General features: G+C 41.3%; 1 protein-coding gene across 1 annotated transcript in view; it reads right to left on the bottom strand.

Moving 5' to 3' along the window:
* Positions 1 to 19,049, bottom strand: part of UNC13B (unc-13 homolog B) — a 193,605-nt gene that overhangs the window by 62,345 nt on the left and 112,211 nt on the right. Inside the window, 4 exon segments of the mRNA XM_059834445.1 lie at positions 59 to 174; positions 1,002 to 1,171; positions 10,601 to 10,742; positions 11,048 to 11,275. Of these exon segments, the coding sequence (XP_059690428.1) occupies positions 59 to 174; positions 1,002 to 1,171; positions 10,601 to 10,742; positions 11,048 to 11,275 (656 nt within the window).

The following is a 19,049-nucleotide window of genomic DNA, read 5'->3' as shown; positions in this document are numbered from 1 at the left end:
TTGCTTCTTCAAGAGACAGAAGGGACATGGTGATGACTGAGCTGAACCTGCTTCTTACCTCATGAAGGCAAGTGTACTGAATATGATACGGAGCCACCTTCTCCTCGCCTTTGATCTCCACGCTGATTTGCAGGCGAATAGCCCCAGACACTGCAGACTTATCTGTTCGCTTCTCTAGAAGGAAAAATCATCAGCAGTTATATGCATTTTTCATGTTCAGAGCCATCTTGGGGTAAAAACATTGGAAAAGAAACTGCTGGAAGCTCAGGCTGAGCTTGTGATCAGAGTCACCATAGAGAAAACTCAGGAATTTTTTCTTTCAAAACTTTGAAAGACTGACTGTAAGCCAGTCCTTCTGACAGCAAATGTCCTATAGTGTCCCTGGCCTTGGATTCAGTCAGCTGAACTAGAACCACCAAGGACAGATCCCTTTTCTGAGAACAGGCCTGACTGATGTGGAATTTGTTCCTGACTTCACCACAGCTCCTGGGAATTGCTGCTTCTCCCTGTCAAGATTTTGGACCTCCTGGGATCATTACTATGCCTGTCAACTCAGCACCATCTCATTACTTGGCAGTACTTTCTACAATGTTCTATTTTGGCCACTTGGATAGGTCTCAACAACTTCCCAGCCCAGTGCAGTAACATGCAGGTCTTAGAGACTGGTAAAATGCTTGTGTTGGCACAAAAAAGGGTACAGAACAGGAAATGCGTCTCCAGCACAGGTGGAATCCAACCCTGATCCAAGCATTTACCCATTATACTTTCCAATGTCTGACAGGGAAAACCCATCACCCTCCTGACATGTTATACTCCTCCTCTTCATTTTAACTGGGATCAAAGCCTTCAGCTGCTCCACAGCACCATCATATGCCCCTTGAAATGACGTGGGGTTTTGTTTGTCTTTTTTCTTTCTTGCAGACTGCCCAGATGCACCCAAGTGTTCTTGAACATTCCCAAACTAACATGTGATATGTTTTCAATCCCAAAGCCCTGCTCACCAAGGTTGTACCACACATCCATTTCTCCACTCAGAGTACGGACTTCAATGATTGTCTGCCCCAGGAAATCATCCGACTCGCGTTTCAGTCTCTGCTTGACGCGAGACTTGATGTCATCATCTTCATCCCACACTCGCACCTTGATGCGGTCAGAAGAATTATGGCACTCACTGCAAACAACACAAATGTAATGTTGAAGAGCACATAATGCAGCCAACATTTATATGCTACATGCTTCATGTTCATCTTGATCCACTTGTCCAACAGTAGAGCGATGCATAAACAAAATGTAAACAAATGCCTATTTATTTAAAATTGGAGCATCTGATAGGAACTACACAACCTTTTGTCCATTCTAAACGCTCCTGTGACATGGTAGATACTGCACTTCAGATGCATGCTGAAGGACTGCCCTGCCCTGACTGTAACCATCAAGTTCAGACCTGTGAAGTGGCTGTGACTCTCCTGCTCATCCTCACTCCCAGCAACAGCTCCCTAAACTTGGGAATTCTCTTCATTGTTGTTGCTCTTGCTGTGAAGCCCACAAAAGCCTGGTGATGGTTACGCTGGTAAACTCAGCCTACACACCCCAAAAATGCCCCTGAGCATCTCACTGGTTTCTGATAGCTCTCCCCATCAATGATCTTCTATTCAGCTGTAGGCATTAAAGGCTACTTGTGCTTATGCATGTGCAGTATCTAGGGTAGCACAGTCAAGGCCTATGACAAACACCCTTCATTCTGTTTCCTAATAAAACACAAAGAGCTCTTTTACTTCAAGGTAGTCACAAAGCAGTAGTGTATTAATGTACAATACATTACAATCAGATGATACAAACACTGCCTGGGCATGGGACGAAAGGGTGGGATACAGCAGTTACAAAGTTCGTATTTAATTACTAGAATTGATTCTGTCTACTATTCACAGCTCAGACTGATATTTTGTGCCCTGGGCAGATCGGTAAAGACATTTCCATTTAAAAAAAGCAGTTTACTGTTTGCTGAATAGGCACCCTCCAGCTTAATGCACAGGCAGAATTTGCAGCCTCCCCCTCCTTTTTAGGTGTTCAGATACCTTTTGTAGGTACAAACAGGCTCCTGGATGTCAGAAGTGGGTAGAAGAACCTTATTATAAGAGCTCTGCTCATTTACAGGGCATGCAGTACAATAAAGCAATTTGAATGCTCATATGAGACCATGACAAGGGTGATCACTCACCATAACCACTACAAATGTCTGCCCTCAAGGAAATAAAACCTATGAAAACAGGCAACTTCTGCTGAAGGCCTGTTTTCCAGCCTTTTTAACTTAACATGCTGCATCTGTTGCTAAGCAACAAGGAGAAGGAAGAAATGGGTCAGAAGAGATCTGCTAAGCCCGGTCAATGAGATGTGGCAGTGACTGGTATTTGCATTCTCCCTACCAACAAATCATTTGGGCTCCTATTCCCACTAATGTGATTCAGGACTGCTTAACAAACGTCCATGCAGCTCCTACCAATTTTTCCAGCACAGAGGAATACCTAGGAATTATATGGAGAAAGGGAGAGGCTATTCCAGGCAGTTTTGATCACGGGCAGGGAGCATCATTGCTCCCTGCCTTTGCTGTGCAATCAAAGCTGTGTTTAGAGTTCAGAAGAAAGAAGGTTCAATGTTTCTCTCCTGCCTTTATTCTCCCCTTCCTCCTCCACTACTTCCAAGGATGTCTTCTTTTAACAAAACCATGCAGCAAGCGTTCACAAACAGGGAACGCTTGGAACTGCTGCTCCTTGTAGCTCTCAAATTTATCCGAGTGCATTAGCATATCTACCAGCAACACATCATAAGCATGCAAAAGAAATCCTCTGCTTCTGACACGGTGCTCTAATGTACATCCTGGCAGTACCGTAGAGGCTCAGTGTCCAGAAGTGCATGGGTGCCTAAAAACACAGATTGCCACACAGTGATATTTACAAAGCACCAGCAAGCTAGCTCCTGACTTCTTCAGACCTCACCTTCTGGCACACCAGTTCTTTGTTAGGACCACTTTGATCTTGTTTCTTTGCTACCAATGGTCAGAAACTGCTCTTTCCTTTATGAAAATATTAACTGTTTACACCTAAATCTACCTAGGGCAGTACCACATGCATCATCCCACGCTCCTGAGTGGATATATCTCATCCTTCGCTTGGCTAGAGCAGCATAACTCACTGCTAAGAGCTACAGGAAACTTTCCAGTAGCATTTACTGAGCTACTGAAGCTTCTCTTTTAGCACACCTTTCTCTGTGGTTTTTAAGAGTCTGCTCAATTCATATTCCTCATACTGTTCCCATGCCAGAGAGTGAGCCTTACCACTTGCTCACAGCAGCTGAAAGCCTTCGGCTGGTGGCTTACCCATAAAACATCACCATCTAAATCTGTAGGAACCACAGTCCTTGCTTTCGGTGAAGCAAGACAGCTGTGTCAACACCAGGTCACCTTCCAGAGAACACCCCAAAACAGACCCACAAATAGTGGGGGACTTGGGCTTGTTAACTGATAACAGGCTTTCTAATTAATGAGAAATAGCTTCCAACATTTGACAGCATCACGACTCCATAAGACTGTGGCTAACAAGCTCTGCTGCTAGAAACTTTCCCCTTCGTTAAGACAGCACCTGGTACATTTCTAAAGATGCCTTCCCCACTTCTTGCTACATTGTGAAGCTTGATTTCACTGTGTGTACACATACATCCGTCCAGTCTCCCACTGCTGAGCTCTCACAGCTTTCCCAAGAGGAAGAAGAGAGAACAAACACTCTGTGGCCCCATTGCAAGGAAGAAACTACCGAACGCTTTCAGACACATTTCAGAGTGTGAGAGACTGGCAACCAAGTTCCCTTTGTACCTGGCTCAGAAATTGTCTTTTATATCCATATTGTCCTGTGGTTTGCAGTGGTGCTATTTTTATAAATAACTTACTTTTACACTTCAAGCTACCAAATAAAGTAATGTTTTCAGGAAACAGCTCACCAAATCTTTAAGAAAAATCAAAATCAAATAAATTGTGAATTTTTTTCCATGAAGTTTTTCTGCCTGAAGCCAGTGGTTGCAGGAGCAGTGGAAGCACCTCAGCCTGGTTCTGCAGACTTGTTCTCTATCCCACTCTCTACCTCCATCTCTTCTGCCACATTCCCTGTTGGCCTTACCCAACCCCAAACGACCAGTTCCCAAACACGTCCCCTGCGCTGTCAATACTTTGGCCTCTTCCCATGCCCACCTAGCAGCTAGGCTGAGGGGAAGCATGTGAGCAGATGAAGTTGTAGTTAATTCTGATCCACACACACAGTAGCATGCCCACACACACACTAACTAGTATATTGGTAGCTAAACATAACAGGCAACTGCTGAATTTACATTATAGTGCCTCTCACAATGAAGTTAGTAATCTGTATCTTTCTAATCTAGCTCCAACTTTCACAAAAAAAAAAATTGTAGAAGGTGATTCTTAGTTCTGAGACCTCCGTCCACCTGTAAAGGCTGGCCCAAATTGGCTCACATTACGTCAGAGGTCTGGGACGAAGTATTGCATGTGCCTCGTATCCTCTGAGAAGCGGAGAGAAAGAAAAAGGAGAAATGTCTAAAAATGACCAGAACAACACTTTTGAGCCAGTGATTCATACTTTGAAGCAAAAAACCCAATGACATTTGTGCTGAATTTACTAACCATTTGCTGCTTGGGTAACAACATTTGTAGACTGTTATTTAACCTCCACACTGAAGGAACACTAAAGCCAAAGCCATAAGCCTCATTAAGCTGTGGCAACACTAACAGTTTGCAAAAGTTCTGCCATAAGAGATACAAAGGTATACCTATAAAACCGTGTGTCCAGCAGTTCACAAAATGATCTTTACCAGCAGTAAAGATCGTAAGTTTAAAGCATGGAGAGTGCCAGACTGAAAACCTATAACCTTCCAACACCATTAGCTCACGTTGGTGAACCTACACTCATGAAGACAGTCTACTAAATAGCCATAACAGCTTCATCTTCACATGTCACATCTTCATGAATGTTTCTTCCCAATCAATTTCTCATCTCAAGAAAGGTGGTATCAACATGTTAACTCTGCAAGACACACCAAGCCCTCAGTTTCATTCCACTAATGCTGCAGTGAGACCTAGACTGCGCGTCTCTAAAATGCACTGTGCAGATTAGAGAGGCGGGATGCCAACATGACCCTATCACTTCACATGCCCATTTCACATGAACGTGTTTCCTTAAATTATGTTGTTTTCTCCTGTTTTCTGCCTGAAGAACAGGAGAGTCCAGGGGCCCCAAATGCAGCCAGGACTCCACTGTGCTTGGCAGCTCTCAGAGAGGAAGACAGCCCCTGCCTTGCAGAGCTGACAGGCTAATAAAAACAAAAAGCAACAAGGAAATGGAGCAAAAATGAACAAGGGAAGTGAGGGAGCAGAGGCAGCAACAATATTTTGCAGATTTAAAAGTAGGTCAATCAAACCCGGAATTAGGTAGTTTGGTTGTGGTTTTATATTAAAAATTATTTATGGTTCAGAGTCTAGTGAATATCTATATGGCCATACTCTGTGAGCAGCTTTCCTTCCGAATCACAGCAGATGCAGCTCTCAAGAAAGGTCTGTGAAGTTTCACAGTCCAGTGCAGGGGTCATTACCATTTCATCCAATGGTAGAGAAAGAAAGAGCAGAGCTGCTTGTAGAAATGATGGATGAGAGTGCAGGAGGTGGGAAAATGCACAGAAGAGAACAGATCAGCAAGACTTTAGGACCTAGGATCATTTTGTGATGAAAGTTTTGCTTTTGAGGAGCAAAGCTTCAAAAAAAGCTAAGTGATTTTCTGGAAAATCAGAAAGGAAGGAGTAGTTGTAGCAACCAGTATGAGAAAGCCCAGTAAAGAGTTATAACAACATACACAGAGGGAGCAGAGAAAAAGTTGTCTATGGGAAACGGTCTGGCTGAAAAAGCAGGAAGATTTGGATGTGGTTCAAATGAAGTGTCTTGATATGGCAGGGTCCAACACGCAGCTCTGTTGAGGCGAATCTCAATGGGAATGGAAGGCAGAAAACTTCTCAGGGCAGGTTAATTTTTAAACAATGCCAAGTCTCCTCTGTTAGGGAGAAAAAACGAGCAGTACAGAAGACACTGAAGGCAAAATCAGACTGGTAAGAGAATGAAGCTAAAATCCTTAGCAGCTTAGAAGTTAAGCACGACAGCACAGTAATATGCCCTGAGATCCAGCTGTTGATGTCCAAGAACAAAGAAATGAGGTTTTTGTTCTTACTAGCATGAAGCTCTTTTCTTAGGGGAACAAGTACAATCATTTTGCTGTTACCCAATGCTACAACACCAACTGACAAATTAATGGTGCAGCTCTCCTAACTACAAAGAACAGATAAAGTGATTCTGAGCGTTACATCCTTAGCTACATTAACTCAGCTTCCCAACTGAGGCGCTTGCCACAAGGCATCAATTCTGCACTCAGATTTAAGTTTCACATTGGTAACTGAGCAGAGACACAAGCGGCATTTTATCAGAGTGCCAGTTTTGGTATCTGCAGTACCTGGAGAATAAAGAAAGCAAGACAAACTGAATGGCCCCTGCCATGAAGTGAAGGAAAGCTAAGGTTGCAGAGTTACAGTGACATTGATAAACACAGTGATCCCAGAAAGGGAAGTCTAAAAAACAGTTCTGGAACAGTCACATATAACCACAGAGATAACTGAAAGATGCTGAGCTTGGTAACAGGCTCAGCAGCTGAAAGGAAAATTGAGGAACCGAATGGAAGTTTTTGGGTGACAACCCCGTGGTTAGCTATGCAACAGCACAATTCCCAAAGGATTAACAGGAATGTACATCATGTGGGAATCTGCATGCCCTAGTGACATATTGATGGCCTGCTAGCAGGAGGCACTGCATTTATTTGAACTCAGTTACTCTTCTGCAGCGAGAGAGAATTAACGTGCATCTTGCAAACTGTTCAGTGTCATCTGATGTCCAGGCAATGATTTCACACCCACCATTCAAAGCTTCAGACACAGCTGTACTCAGACAATACAACTTCAAGGGGATATTACTGTAAAATGAACATGTCATTTTGTGCCCAGGCCAAGAAAAGCAGCAAAGTCCTGTTTTGAATCCGGTCGCTTCTAGTGCTCATGGTCATTGAAGGCCGGGGCGCTTCCTGAAAAAAAGGTATGGACTAGCAGCCTCCAGCCGAGCCCAGGGCTCTCCCTGTAAAATCGAAACTCTGCCCTGCAGTCATAAATTCATTCTCCTAAACGCTATCTGCCATTGTAACCCATTCAAGTGGATGCTCAGCTTCAGCCTTTACGAAAAAGATTCTAGGAAGCCTATATTTTTTACTGTCAGTTTAAAACATGCCTAAATGGGGAATTATGTCCTGTTCTAATTGCATTGAATAGTGCAAAAATATCTTCCCTCTAATACTACTGGGCTGTTTCCTGAGGAAATGAGTTACACAAACTGGTTATGAAAGCTCCTATGTTCCAACAAGTTTTGTGAAAAAATTGCAGCTAGATAGAGAAGAGAAACCTATACCAGCTGCTGTCCCTGGAAAGTCTGCAGCCACCTGGCTCTCATGTACAAACCAATCCAGACAACTCAGAACCAACTGGAGGTAAGACACATGCTGCCTTCTGTCCAGTCGGAGTCAAGGGCAAGGTAAGAGAACTGAAGGCACAGAGGAGAAATGTACAGGGCAAAGCAAGGAGGCTACCTATAAGCCTGCTCATCATAGCTATACGAAAGAGATCTGGGATTATTGCAGAAAGGGAAAGGAATGTAAAGCAAGGGAAGCAGGCTTCCTTGCTCACAGAACATTTCTGTATTGCAGCAATGGCTGGTGTCCCCCATCAAGTTTCTTCCTGCCAAGCACTATATATGCAGAGTCTTTGCATCAAGCCTCCAAAACTTTGAATTGAGCAGAAAGATCAACTCTTTATATTTTCATAGGTCTTCAAACTCCACCAAAAGGTAGAAAAGTCTCTCTATAACAACACGTTTCCTAAAGCTAAAGATGTAAATATACAAAAAGATAATTTTCAGAAAGGAATATGATCTGTAATCATTTGCTCAAGACAACATGAACATGCTCCAAGAACTGGTCATTAAGCTAAGCAGACACCTATAGTGACACAGGCTAGTAGTGACCTAAATAGCGCTTATAATTGAGACCTGAAGTGTTTTCAACATTATCTTTTCTAAAATATGGTTCTAAATCTGGACTTCCAAATTAGGTCAAGCCTACCACATTTTTTTCTGAAAATATATAGAAAAGGAACAAAGTCATATTTAAGGAGAGGTATTTAAGTTAATATACTTTTCCATCCATCACTATAAATAATCACAGAAAAACTATTTCAAAAAGGTTATTGCAGTCTTAAAAGTTTTAAAACTCATTTAAGCTGCTTTTAATAAACTTTACTGAGTCTGTAGAAAGAATTTTATCACTCAGCTGCACATAGTCTGCCTCAATTCATGCCATGGACTACAATAACAACACTGTAATTATAATGACTGATGCATACAGATTTCTGGCTCTATATCCAACCTTTGAAAGGACACTGGAATTGTGATTGTATTAAAGACACTGGGCACCTAACAAATGCCAGCTACAAACAAGTCTGTTCAACAAGCCAAAGAGAAAAGGAACAGCAATTGCTAACCCACACGTTAGTTACTGACCTGACCTCTCTCTACTCACATATCTTGTGCCCATTGAAATGTTCAAGCGTTTTGAATGCCAAACTTTTCATATGCCTACTGCAAGCTAGGCTTTCAATAACTACCAGCACACCTTTCTACCACTGTAACAAATTAACTTCATTCTAAGAAACAAACACCCTCCTCCCCCCCTTTAAATTTGACAATCTCTTGATTGTCCTGACAATCCCTTCTAAAAAACCTTGGTATGTAATGGGTATTTTTAGCCTGCATATGTTGATTTAAATTTCCATTTGATTATGGGGTAGAAAATTTCATAAATTTTAAGAGTTGTAAGCTGAAAAAAGATCCATACATGCAAAAAAGGAAGATGGGCATGTAAAAGACCAGAGCTGCATACATTTCTAAATTATGCTCTCCTCATCCAGCATAAGGTGAGCTTTGACATCTACTAATGAAATGACAAGTTGATTCCAGTACTGAATGCTCTTCTGCCATCAATCTGGACACTGTGCTTATTTCCTTCATTTCCTTCTGCTATTCCAAACCAATTAAAACAACCACCTAGACATAGGCAAGATAAAAAGTAGCACCAACTTTAATGCCCAACAGCATATTATCTGCTGAATCACAGACATGGCGATAAAATTGAAACAGTGGCACCATTAAAATTGTGACATTTATCACGCTGCGCTATCTATCTTTAAACACAGTAGCTGTTGAAACTCCTAAAATTAGAAGGGAACACACTGCAAATACCATGGTAACTACTTGGCATGGTAAATCAAGGTCCTTAAGGCTCCCACAGGGACTTACTGCTATTGTGACTAGAGTTACCCAAATGGCACCTAAGCATACTTACTACTTACCAAGCAGTAATGTTACCTTGGATTAAACTAAGAAATAAAGCCAAGGGCTTACTCGCTCAAAATAGTGCCAAGATTCTTCTGACGTTAATGAGTAGCTCAAAACTACTTTACAAATAATTTTGTTTGTACCGTGCATTGTAAAGACAAAGCTGGGCTGATACAAGCCTGATTTTAAAACACAACCAAATTCCAGTTTGCAGATAGCACTGCCCACAAAATTGTTTAGAAAAAGGGAAGGAAAAAAAGGGAAGGGAGAGAAGGGACAAGGGAAGAACTTACACATCAAAGGAAATAAAGATGCTTGAGGTTGAACAAGACCATCCAGAATCTTCAGAAAACGCTTGCTGGATTTCATGTCTCCTTTTTATTTTATAACATGTTCAATGATAAATTGAGGGTACTGTTTACTTATTCAATAAAAGCAGGATGGAAAAATACATTCTTCAGCTTTCTGAGAGTAGTTGATATTTAAAGAATTGTGCCTCCAGCCTTTGTTTTCAATTCAGACATGGCTACATTGCTCATCTTGAAAGCAGATAATCCTTCCAGTTATTGTTACATTGATTTTCCAGAATTAAAAGAGGAGACTGCTAGTGTCACAGACATCTAACTACCTTTAACCTTTTTTGGTCAAACACCAGTAGTGGGTCACAGCAATAGGTCACAGGAAGTTTGCTTAGTCTTTTATACAACCTTTACTCTTTTATATTACAAAGAATTTTTAAAGTACGTCTATTAACCAGAAACAAAAGTCACTGAGTTAAAGATTTCCCTTTCTCTTTAACTTTCCCTAGAAACATCAATATAAAAGTGTTCACAGAGCCGACAATTTATGTATACAGAAATAAGACAGATGAAACAGACAGGAGTGCACTACGTACATTGTTAATGACATCAACCGGCCAGACGCACACACACAACACTAAGCAGAAATGAAACCATCATGCATTATAAGTGGTGTGGAAATGCATACTGACAGAGAAGACGTAGCTGTCAAAGCACAGATCGTACAAACAGGCAAAATGGGTCTAAGAGTTCTTGTAAGAGCACTTACAAGTAAAACTTCTCTTCCCAAACAGGGTTCAGATTCCCAAAAATCGTTTTTGTCCTCTTCTTTGTTTTACCCACTTGAACGGTTACGTACGGATCGCTGGACCCAGTCTTGTCTTTGGCTTGCAGACCCTGAGCACATACCACTGGAAGGAAAAAAGAAGGGTTACCACCACCATGCAATAAGACAATGTGTCTGCACAAAACATGAAGCAGCAGCTCAGAATGGCCAGAGAAACAGGAATGCTCATGAGAGTTTTTCTTACAAGCCTCAGCTCGTGGTGCACTACAGTGCCTGCGGTAGGAGTATCTCCCCCTGCTACCTGTTCACTGAGCAGAAAGAGACACAGGACAGAGAAGTCCTTCTTCTCCATTCTCTCTAGCTTCACACCAACTCTCTTACCTTAGGCTCCCAAGCAAGGCCAAGAGAACCCATACCTCCCTCACTCACCCGTGATTGTGATCTTTGCTGACCATTTTGAGGTGCCATCAAGGACGCTCTGCTTCACTGTCTTCATCTGCTGAGCATGTGTCAATTTGCTCTCACAGAACACATCTCTGATCAAGTCAAAGATCTCTGGTTTGTTCCGCTCCCGGATTTTCATGCGATCCTTCATGGCCATGATGAAATTCTGGGTTCGGTCTTCAGCTCCATGCTTCGAGCTCTTCTCTGCTGCTCCTGTGCACCAGAAAGTACACAATGCTCATCAGAAACAGACAAAGTCATGTTTCACTGAATCTGGAGAGCAGGATCAAAACCACTAGTTACCCTCCACATGATGGCTCTTGCTGCTGACTTTTACAGTCAGACCCTTCTCACTTCAACATACACAAGACATTCCGGACCACTTGGAGCTGGGAGGGTATAATGGAAGGGGGGCACCCAGACTCTATAATCTGGGACCAGGTTGCTCTCCTGACAACAGGCTTGAGTTCAATACCCCTGCAGCTGAGGAAGTCACAGAAATTACGTTCTTACTCGTAACAGCAGGTATCATCGTGCTCCCTCCTCTCATCACCTTGCTTTGATTAAATAAATCCCTGCTTGGGCAAGTGCTAAGAAGAGGAACATAGAACCTGCATTACAAACAGTATCTATGAGCTTGTCTCAGTGCTGCACCTCTGCACCATGGAAAAGCAGAAGTTCAGATGGGCTGACATGGTCAATTTTTCTTGCTGATGTGTGCCACAGGACTCCCCATTCAGCACAGAGTCACTGCATAATCTATGTACCATTCTTCTGCCAAGAACCACCCTGTCTGGATCAGGCATCAAGCTGGAAGCATCCAAAGTGCCTCTCTGGATCCCACTCTATTTTATCAGTTTGTAGAGTAACTGTAACAAATACCTATAAGGTAGCGAATTCAATCATTAAAAACTTGGGCCATCATAAGCAGGGGTCACTAGTACAGTATCTGGCAGTTGGAAACACAGGAGTCAGGCATAGGGTCTGTACCGCATAGGTATTTAACTGTGTCTGGGAAAAGAGAGGCCTCTAGTCACTTGCATACCTCTTACAAAATGTAAAAGTTCATACAAATATAAGAATACCCCCACAACCAACTACTCCCTACTCAATTTTGACAGTCATGTTTGCTGTCAAAATTCAGCCACTGACTATTGTGTCAGATGTGAGGCACGTATTAATGAAAGCACTGACATGAGCTAACAGGGCAGACAAACCAGGGTGTGAAATGAAAAGCAGGAACCCAAGACTGCAGTGTCTCTCTACATGCAGTCTGCAGCAATTTCAAGTTATGATCTTAAATCAGATTAAGTTAAACCAGTACAAAAATCCTGTGAACACATTCAATCATAATATTTCTGTGTAGTTTAATACGCTTCTGCTTGTTTTTCTTCTCTGGGATAGTTTAATTAAAGTAAGCTTTGTCCTAGAAAAATGAACTTCATCCAGGTATTCACCAAATATTAAATTACCTTAAAAATATGTATTAAAGCAGGTGCAAGTGTGTGCAAAGGGAGCCATCAATCACAAAGATAAATAAAACTGTCTTCTTCTGGAAGAATTGGGTAAATATGATATCTGGAGCACAGGGCATTTACAGTTTTTTTAACACAGGGCATTACAGTTTTGCATATAAAACAGTTTCAGCAGGTAGTGACCAAATATTAACAAATTTCTATGAACACACACACACACACACATAAAGGACCCCCAGCCATACAACATAACAGGCAACCTTGTTAGCAAGCTTGACAGGGTGCCCAGTGACTAACACTGCCTGAAGACACCCATTTCTAGGGCCTTCCATCTAACACCCTTCACCATTACTAAATTCACTTCAATAAAGAAACAAAACTCAATTATAACTTTCACCATCCAAACCAAAAAGAATAAAAACACAGTTTGGAACAGACTGTGACCACTGAAGTTTCAGGAGTTCATTAAGGACACTGCATACCAAGGCATGCTATTAAAGACCTGGGTATAAAACAAGCCATAACTTCACATTACCCGATAATTATTTTTTCATTTCACTTGCTAGAGGCTTGATGTTCAGTATTTCATTTAGTACAATAAAATGTATCTGCTCCAGAGTTTCCTATTGTTGGCTTAAGATGAAATGAAATCAAAATACTGGAATTAATTACACGGTCCCTGCTCTCTCTACTCACCGGTGATGAAGAACTAGCACCACCCAAAGTGATGTCTTGTATCAGGCAATCATCCATCTGTAGACTCAACATTTATTAAAGGAATATGAAACCGAAATGATACCAGGGGCTATACTTTGAACTTCAGATAAGAAGTGCTATTCAGCTTTAACAGAACTAGGTCTTCTGGGGATGAAGGTGGACTCTATGCAGCATATGCAGAGCTACAAGAAAATTACTGGGAAATCAGGAAAGACCAAACTGAACAATTTGCCTTTCCTAGGTGGAATTCTGAAATCTGTAGTGATCCAAAGAAACCAACCCTGCCCTGCCCTTTCTGACTTTAAGGAAATTAAGAACCAAATTAAAACATTAAGAGTTCATATTGTGCATGAGCAGAGTGCTCTATTTCAGAACTATTTTCTAAATAAATTACCAGCCAGGCAGCTTGCAAATATAAATGTTTCACTGTTCAGCACTGAGATGGGACAAGAGTTATCACAGTTCTGGGGTGGCACGGTCTGCATCATTGCCTTAATGCAAGCACTCCAGGAGCATCAAATGATGCTTTACAACACAAACTTGGACAAATGGAAGAATTCTAGTTAAAAACATGTTTAGCATCACCACCACCTCCAGAGACCTTGAATAGTGCATTCAGTGCCTCTGCAAGGCTTGGGGCAGTCTGGGGCATCCTGGGTTGCAGGATGTGCAAGCCATGTCACATAGACCCCTAGAGAGCCCTCTCTTTAGTCATCTCTAAGGCTTGGCTCTGCTTCCTGACTTTCAGAGGGAATCCCCCATCTCCATCCATGCTGCTCCTCGACTCTGTCCAGATAATTTACCCAGGTAAGAAGGTTCCATTATTCCTTCCCTGTGAAAGGTTTCTCTCTCTCTGCAGAGGTTGCACCCGAACTTCAGCACAAAAGCCAGAATCAGCCACACACCGTATTTAACAATATGGACTAATAAAGAACCAACTCTCTGTCTCAACAACACACCCTTTCTTAATTTTTTACACTTGCTTGTTGGTATAAAACCACCAGAGTTTCAAAAAAAAAAAAAAAAAACACTATTGGGGGACTAATTACCTATAACGTATCTGATATAAACCCAAAGCATGTCACTATACTGGATGGCAGAAGGTGCTTTTCCTGCTGTAGGGCTTGGATCATATTTATTCAGCTGCATAAAGAAGGTTTTGGCCAGTGGATCAGTTTTTCAAGTAGTCCTTTAAATGGCAACAGAAAGGCACAGTAATATACAAGTACTGTGTACAGTACCATACAAATGGTACTGGGCTGTCCTCCTCTCTTCCTCTCTAGGACTGAATTATGAGTCAATTTATGACTGGAAACAGAAAGCAAATATGTCTATATTGGGAATTGTATTGATATAGCTATTAGTAAACCGCTAGCGCTGTTACCCTATGCTTTAACAGGAAAAAGTCAAGAAAGCAAGACTGGCAGGATAGAAGACAGCTGTTCAGTAGGCGGATAATGCTTAGAAATTATGTATTCCTGAAGCTTAAAATAGATACTCAAATTTCAAATAAAGGTATCCTTCCTCCTTCTGTGCAAATATTTTCCTACATAGGATTCTGGGAGCAAACAAGTGTTCATCACTACAGTGTCTTATCATCATTCAACCCAGAAGCCAAGATGATTATCACAAGGGTGATTTACTTGGTGTCACTAACAGTCCATTCACTGAGCTGGTCTCTGGACTGCAGTCTCTGAATTTATAGTGCAACACACACAAGTTTCTCATCCAAAACCCAACAAACATACCCACCTTCCATTCCTGAGTCAAAAAGCACTGAACAAGTTCAGAGGTGAACCAAGACCTCAGGAGCCAAAATAGTACCAAAAGCAGGGCATTCAATAACACAGCCCTGACAGCTCATGTGAAGTTCTCCAAGGTTTGTTGCTCCAGCACTCCACAAAGAAGCACTAATAAGGACATATGACTAATCACACTTACAACACAGATTTCATGTTCAACAGTAGTTTGAAGCTTGAGATCTCATTTCCTCATTTTCAAGATTCTGATATCCCAGGGCCATTTATTTTCTCACGTTTAACTGTAATCTACAGAGGACTAGATTAGCATCACTACCAAAAAAAAAAAACCAAGACACACTTGCAGAAGCAGATTACCATGGCCCCATTCTCAGCTTTTCTCTGCCTTTGATACAGACATTGCCCAACCTATTGTATTTTCGTTAGTACTACACCAGTGCTCAGGGCAAGAGATAAAAGCTCTCTTTTTCCAAAAGGTTTGCATGCTACAGGGATTTTAAAGAACATCCCTCCATCCATTTTCAGCCAAGTAAGAAAGGAAATGTACCCATGCAGCAGAGATTTCAAGTATTTCCAAGAACAGCAGAAGGCTAAAAAGAAAGCATCTTCCCTTAAGCAAGTATTTATGAGCATCTGACAAAAAGGTAAGTGCCCCGTCATCAGAATAATATCTTCAAAGTACCTGCAACAGAGAAACATCCTCTCAAAGAAACAACCTGGTGCCAACAGAGCCATAAACCAGATGGCTGCAGTACACATGCCACAGCTGATTCCAGTTTACTGCACTTCAGACATTGCCAATTCATGGAACAGTCCTGCTGAACCAGCCTGCAAATGGATTTTGTTTCAAATTGCAACAAAGTGTTGCTGAATTTGAGTATTTCATCACTGCAGTCCCACACATCTGTTGACTGTATCAGATACTCAGTTTCTTAAAAATATAGAGGGTAAGAAAAACACCCTCAGCAGAAATAACCAAACTTAATTCTAACAGACTTGGGGAAAGAGATCCTTTTATTTCCAGCAGAAAGACACTGAAGGATAGAAGGTAGATAAACAGCACATTCTGGTTCTAAGGAATAAAACCCCAGGTGTCTACTAAAAATTGCAAGGCATAGACAATGGAACTGTATTTGTGACCAGCCTGAAAATTCATTTTACTCCAATGCAACATTTTCTGGAAGACTGACACAGACTGAAGTGAAGATATAACCTGAGGCATCCAGGTATAATCAATAGAATTGTATTTGTTACCGGCCTGAAAATTCATTTTACTCCAATGTAACATTTTCTGGAAGCCTTAAATAGACCTAAGTGAAGATCTGTCCTGAGAATGGGTTTGGTGTTTGTTTTTTTTTTTACTAACAGCAACAATAAAGCTTCTGTTAGGAAGAAACCCCTCCTAAGTTCAGTATACAAGAAAGTTCAGTCTTGAATTTATTGGAACACTAAACTGGTGCTTGTCCCCCAGAAACCCCATTCCTCATTCCTCAAGCACAGCCTATGTTCTTCAAACATACATAAAAATTAATTTAATTTTTCCATTTTCTTCTTGCCTGGTGGGTTCCAGTTAGAAGGATTTTAAGCATGAACATGCCAAAGCAAAGAACACAGTTACATGAAAAAGCCTTTTAATAGATTTCTAGTATCGATAACATTTGTCTTCCCACTCCAGCAGCACATCCACATATTGGCCTCAGCATATTCTTAATCTCCCAGCACTATCTTTCCTCTGCCTCCTCTGTCTTTTAATTATGCAGTTACCAGCTTCAGTTTCCTTTACATCTCTACCCCAGATAATGATGCCTACCACACTCACACTGGGTGAATCAGAATCCCCAGCTCACAGTCTCTGTATCTTCCCTGTTCTGATGCTAGGCAGCTTTCAAATAACTCAGTAAGTAAAGTTTCTGTTTGGTTGGGTTTTACCTTTCTACATGATTCACAAGTTTTAAGCCCAATGTACTCTCAGTTGTTTCCTCTCTGTTCCTTTAACTCCGCATGCTGAAGTATCTTGTGTTTACATTTTGAAAGGAAATGTGCAAAGCAAATATCTGCAATCCCTGAAAAAAATAACAAGTTCTTATCTAATGCTTTGCCATATATGAAAAGTAGAGTCGTTTCCAGTTGTTGCTTCTATTCCATAGAAAAGTGCAGACTATTGCCATCATCACATCCCACAGCCCATTGCATAAACTTATTTAGTTCCAACCAGAGATTAGCAAACCTGCCCCCATGGTTATTCTTCAGAGGCTGTTCCCGAGACTCCCTGTTCTCATCACTGAAGTTGTCTTCTACTTCCACCTTTAATTTTCTTACAGCAAATTTATTCCATTCTTTCTTTTGTAAACAGTAAGCTTAAACAGACCATCTTCCTCCCTGCTGTTTATCTCTCTCTTCCCCAACATAGTTCAGGCATAAACAGTTTCAAACAAGGATTAAACCAATTCACAGAGCCATCACTGCCAGCTATTAAACATAGCATCTACTGCTCAGAAAGGCTTTAAGCCATGGATAGCTGCAAAAGTAAACCAGAGTCACAGGAGCTCTACACGCGTATGTCTTACACCTCCGCCTTGGGCTCCACAACATCCCTTTAGAAATATTCTATTGGGACAGGCCTGGTACGGCTATTTTTACTTTTTTGAAACAGCATCGTTCCTGTCCTTATCCTGTCCCACACTGCCAAGCCTCTCTTTTGAAAGATTAACAAAATCATACCATCCTCTCTCAAGGCATTCTCATAGTTTCCCCCTTTACCATCGAACTCTCTCCAGAACCCACCCCAGTCTGAAGTCTCCCTTCTGGAACATAGATAGCCACAGCTGTCCTCTGCAGGAATATATTTCCTCCTAGTCATTTGCTATTTCCTAAATTTAGTTTTTCTTCTATTGTTTTCAACTTCATGACCTCTCCTCTGTACAACAGCTTTGTGCATGTTTCCTTGCTGCTGCTGGTGCAAACCTAAATTTCCTCTGCTCTCCGTAGCATTTTCCGTATACTGAGATATCACAACTCCATTGCAACATTATAGCATCTTGGACATGCATCTGAATCAAGCCTGGATGTGCATAGCAGCAGAGGGTTCTGGTGAACTCCAGAAACAAATAAAGTTATCCTGAATCTAACTGATCCTCTACATCAGGTTTTGACAGAAAACTGAGTTGTGGTTTAACTACATTCTCCTGAACCAACTCCAACACAGCAGCCCTTTGCTTAGTCACAAAACGGTTGCAACAAAGCCAAGGTGTCAATGATGCAATTGTTCGAATGCTATAAACTGTAAAGATCAACTTGCAACCCTAAAAGACAAATCTAGAAACGCTAAGCAACTGAGGAGGAACAGAGATGTTTCACCAGTATTAGCTGTGTCTGATAAATAAGCCATTGCAAATAGCCTTAATCCTAACTATGAGTTATTTAAAACTGCATGCATCAAAAATGTAAACGTAAACAACATCCATTTGGGGTCTCAAGGTAAGCCGTATTAAAAACAAATGACCCATGATTCACTGGTATCCCTTGCTGGATCATCCAGTCTGGCTTTCCCAAACAACTACAGCCTGAGGCAGATACAAGATTTGACTCTTTATATCCCTATAATTGCTGACATGGATTTGCAATAAGCCTGTTTATACTTTGCAAACTTTTCTGATTCCTTAGACTTAGTCCATCAAGCTGGAACACCAAGAAAACTGAGAGTGAACAGAAACAGCCCCACCTTCCTACTCAAGATTTAACACATACGGCATAAATTTCTATTCCATTTAGACTAAGATATTTTGCTCTCAAGCAGGAACATAAATTTGAGACCAAGTCAAGAAACTGTTTTACAAGCAAATAAAAATAATCTGACCAAGCCAGATGCCTAAATTAATACTTTTTTTCCTCTCTTTTTTTTTTTTTCCCCCTTTAATCAAATTCCTTTTAAACTTCTCCATTGTTTGTGTAAGGTCTCATATATTCTGCAAAGTCACAGCTCTTTGAAGAGCTCTTCTTTGAAGAGAGGGCTTAGTTTTTGAACACTGCAGAAAA

This window comes from Gavia stellata, chromosome Z (genome assembly GCF_030936135.1).
Source record: "Gavia stellata isolate bGavSte3 chromosome Z, bGavSte3.hap2, whole genome shotgun sequence".
Classification (NCBI taxonomy): Eukaryota; Metazoa; Chordata; class Aves; order Gaviiformes; family Gaviidae; genus Gavia; species Gavia stellata.
This window is presented reverse-complemented; position numbering and strand designations above follow the sequence as displayed.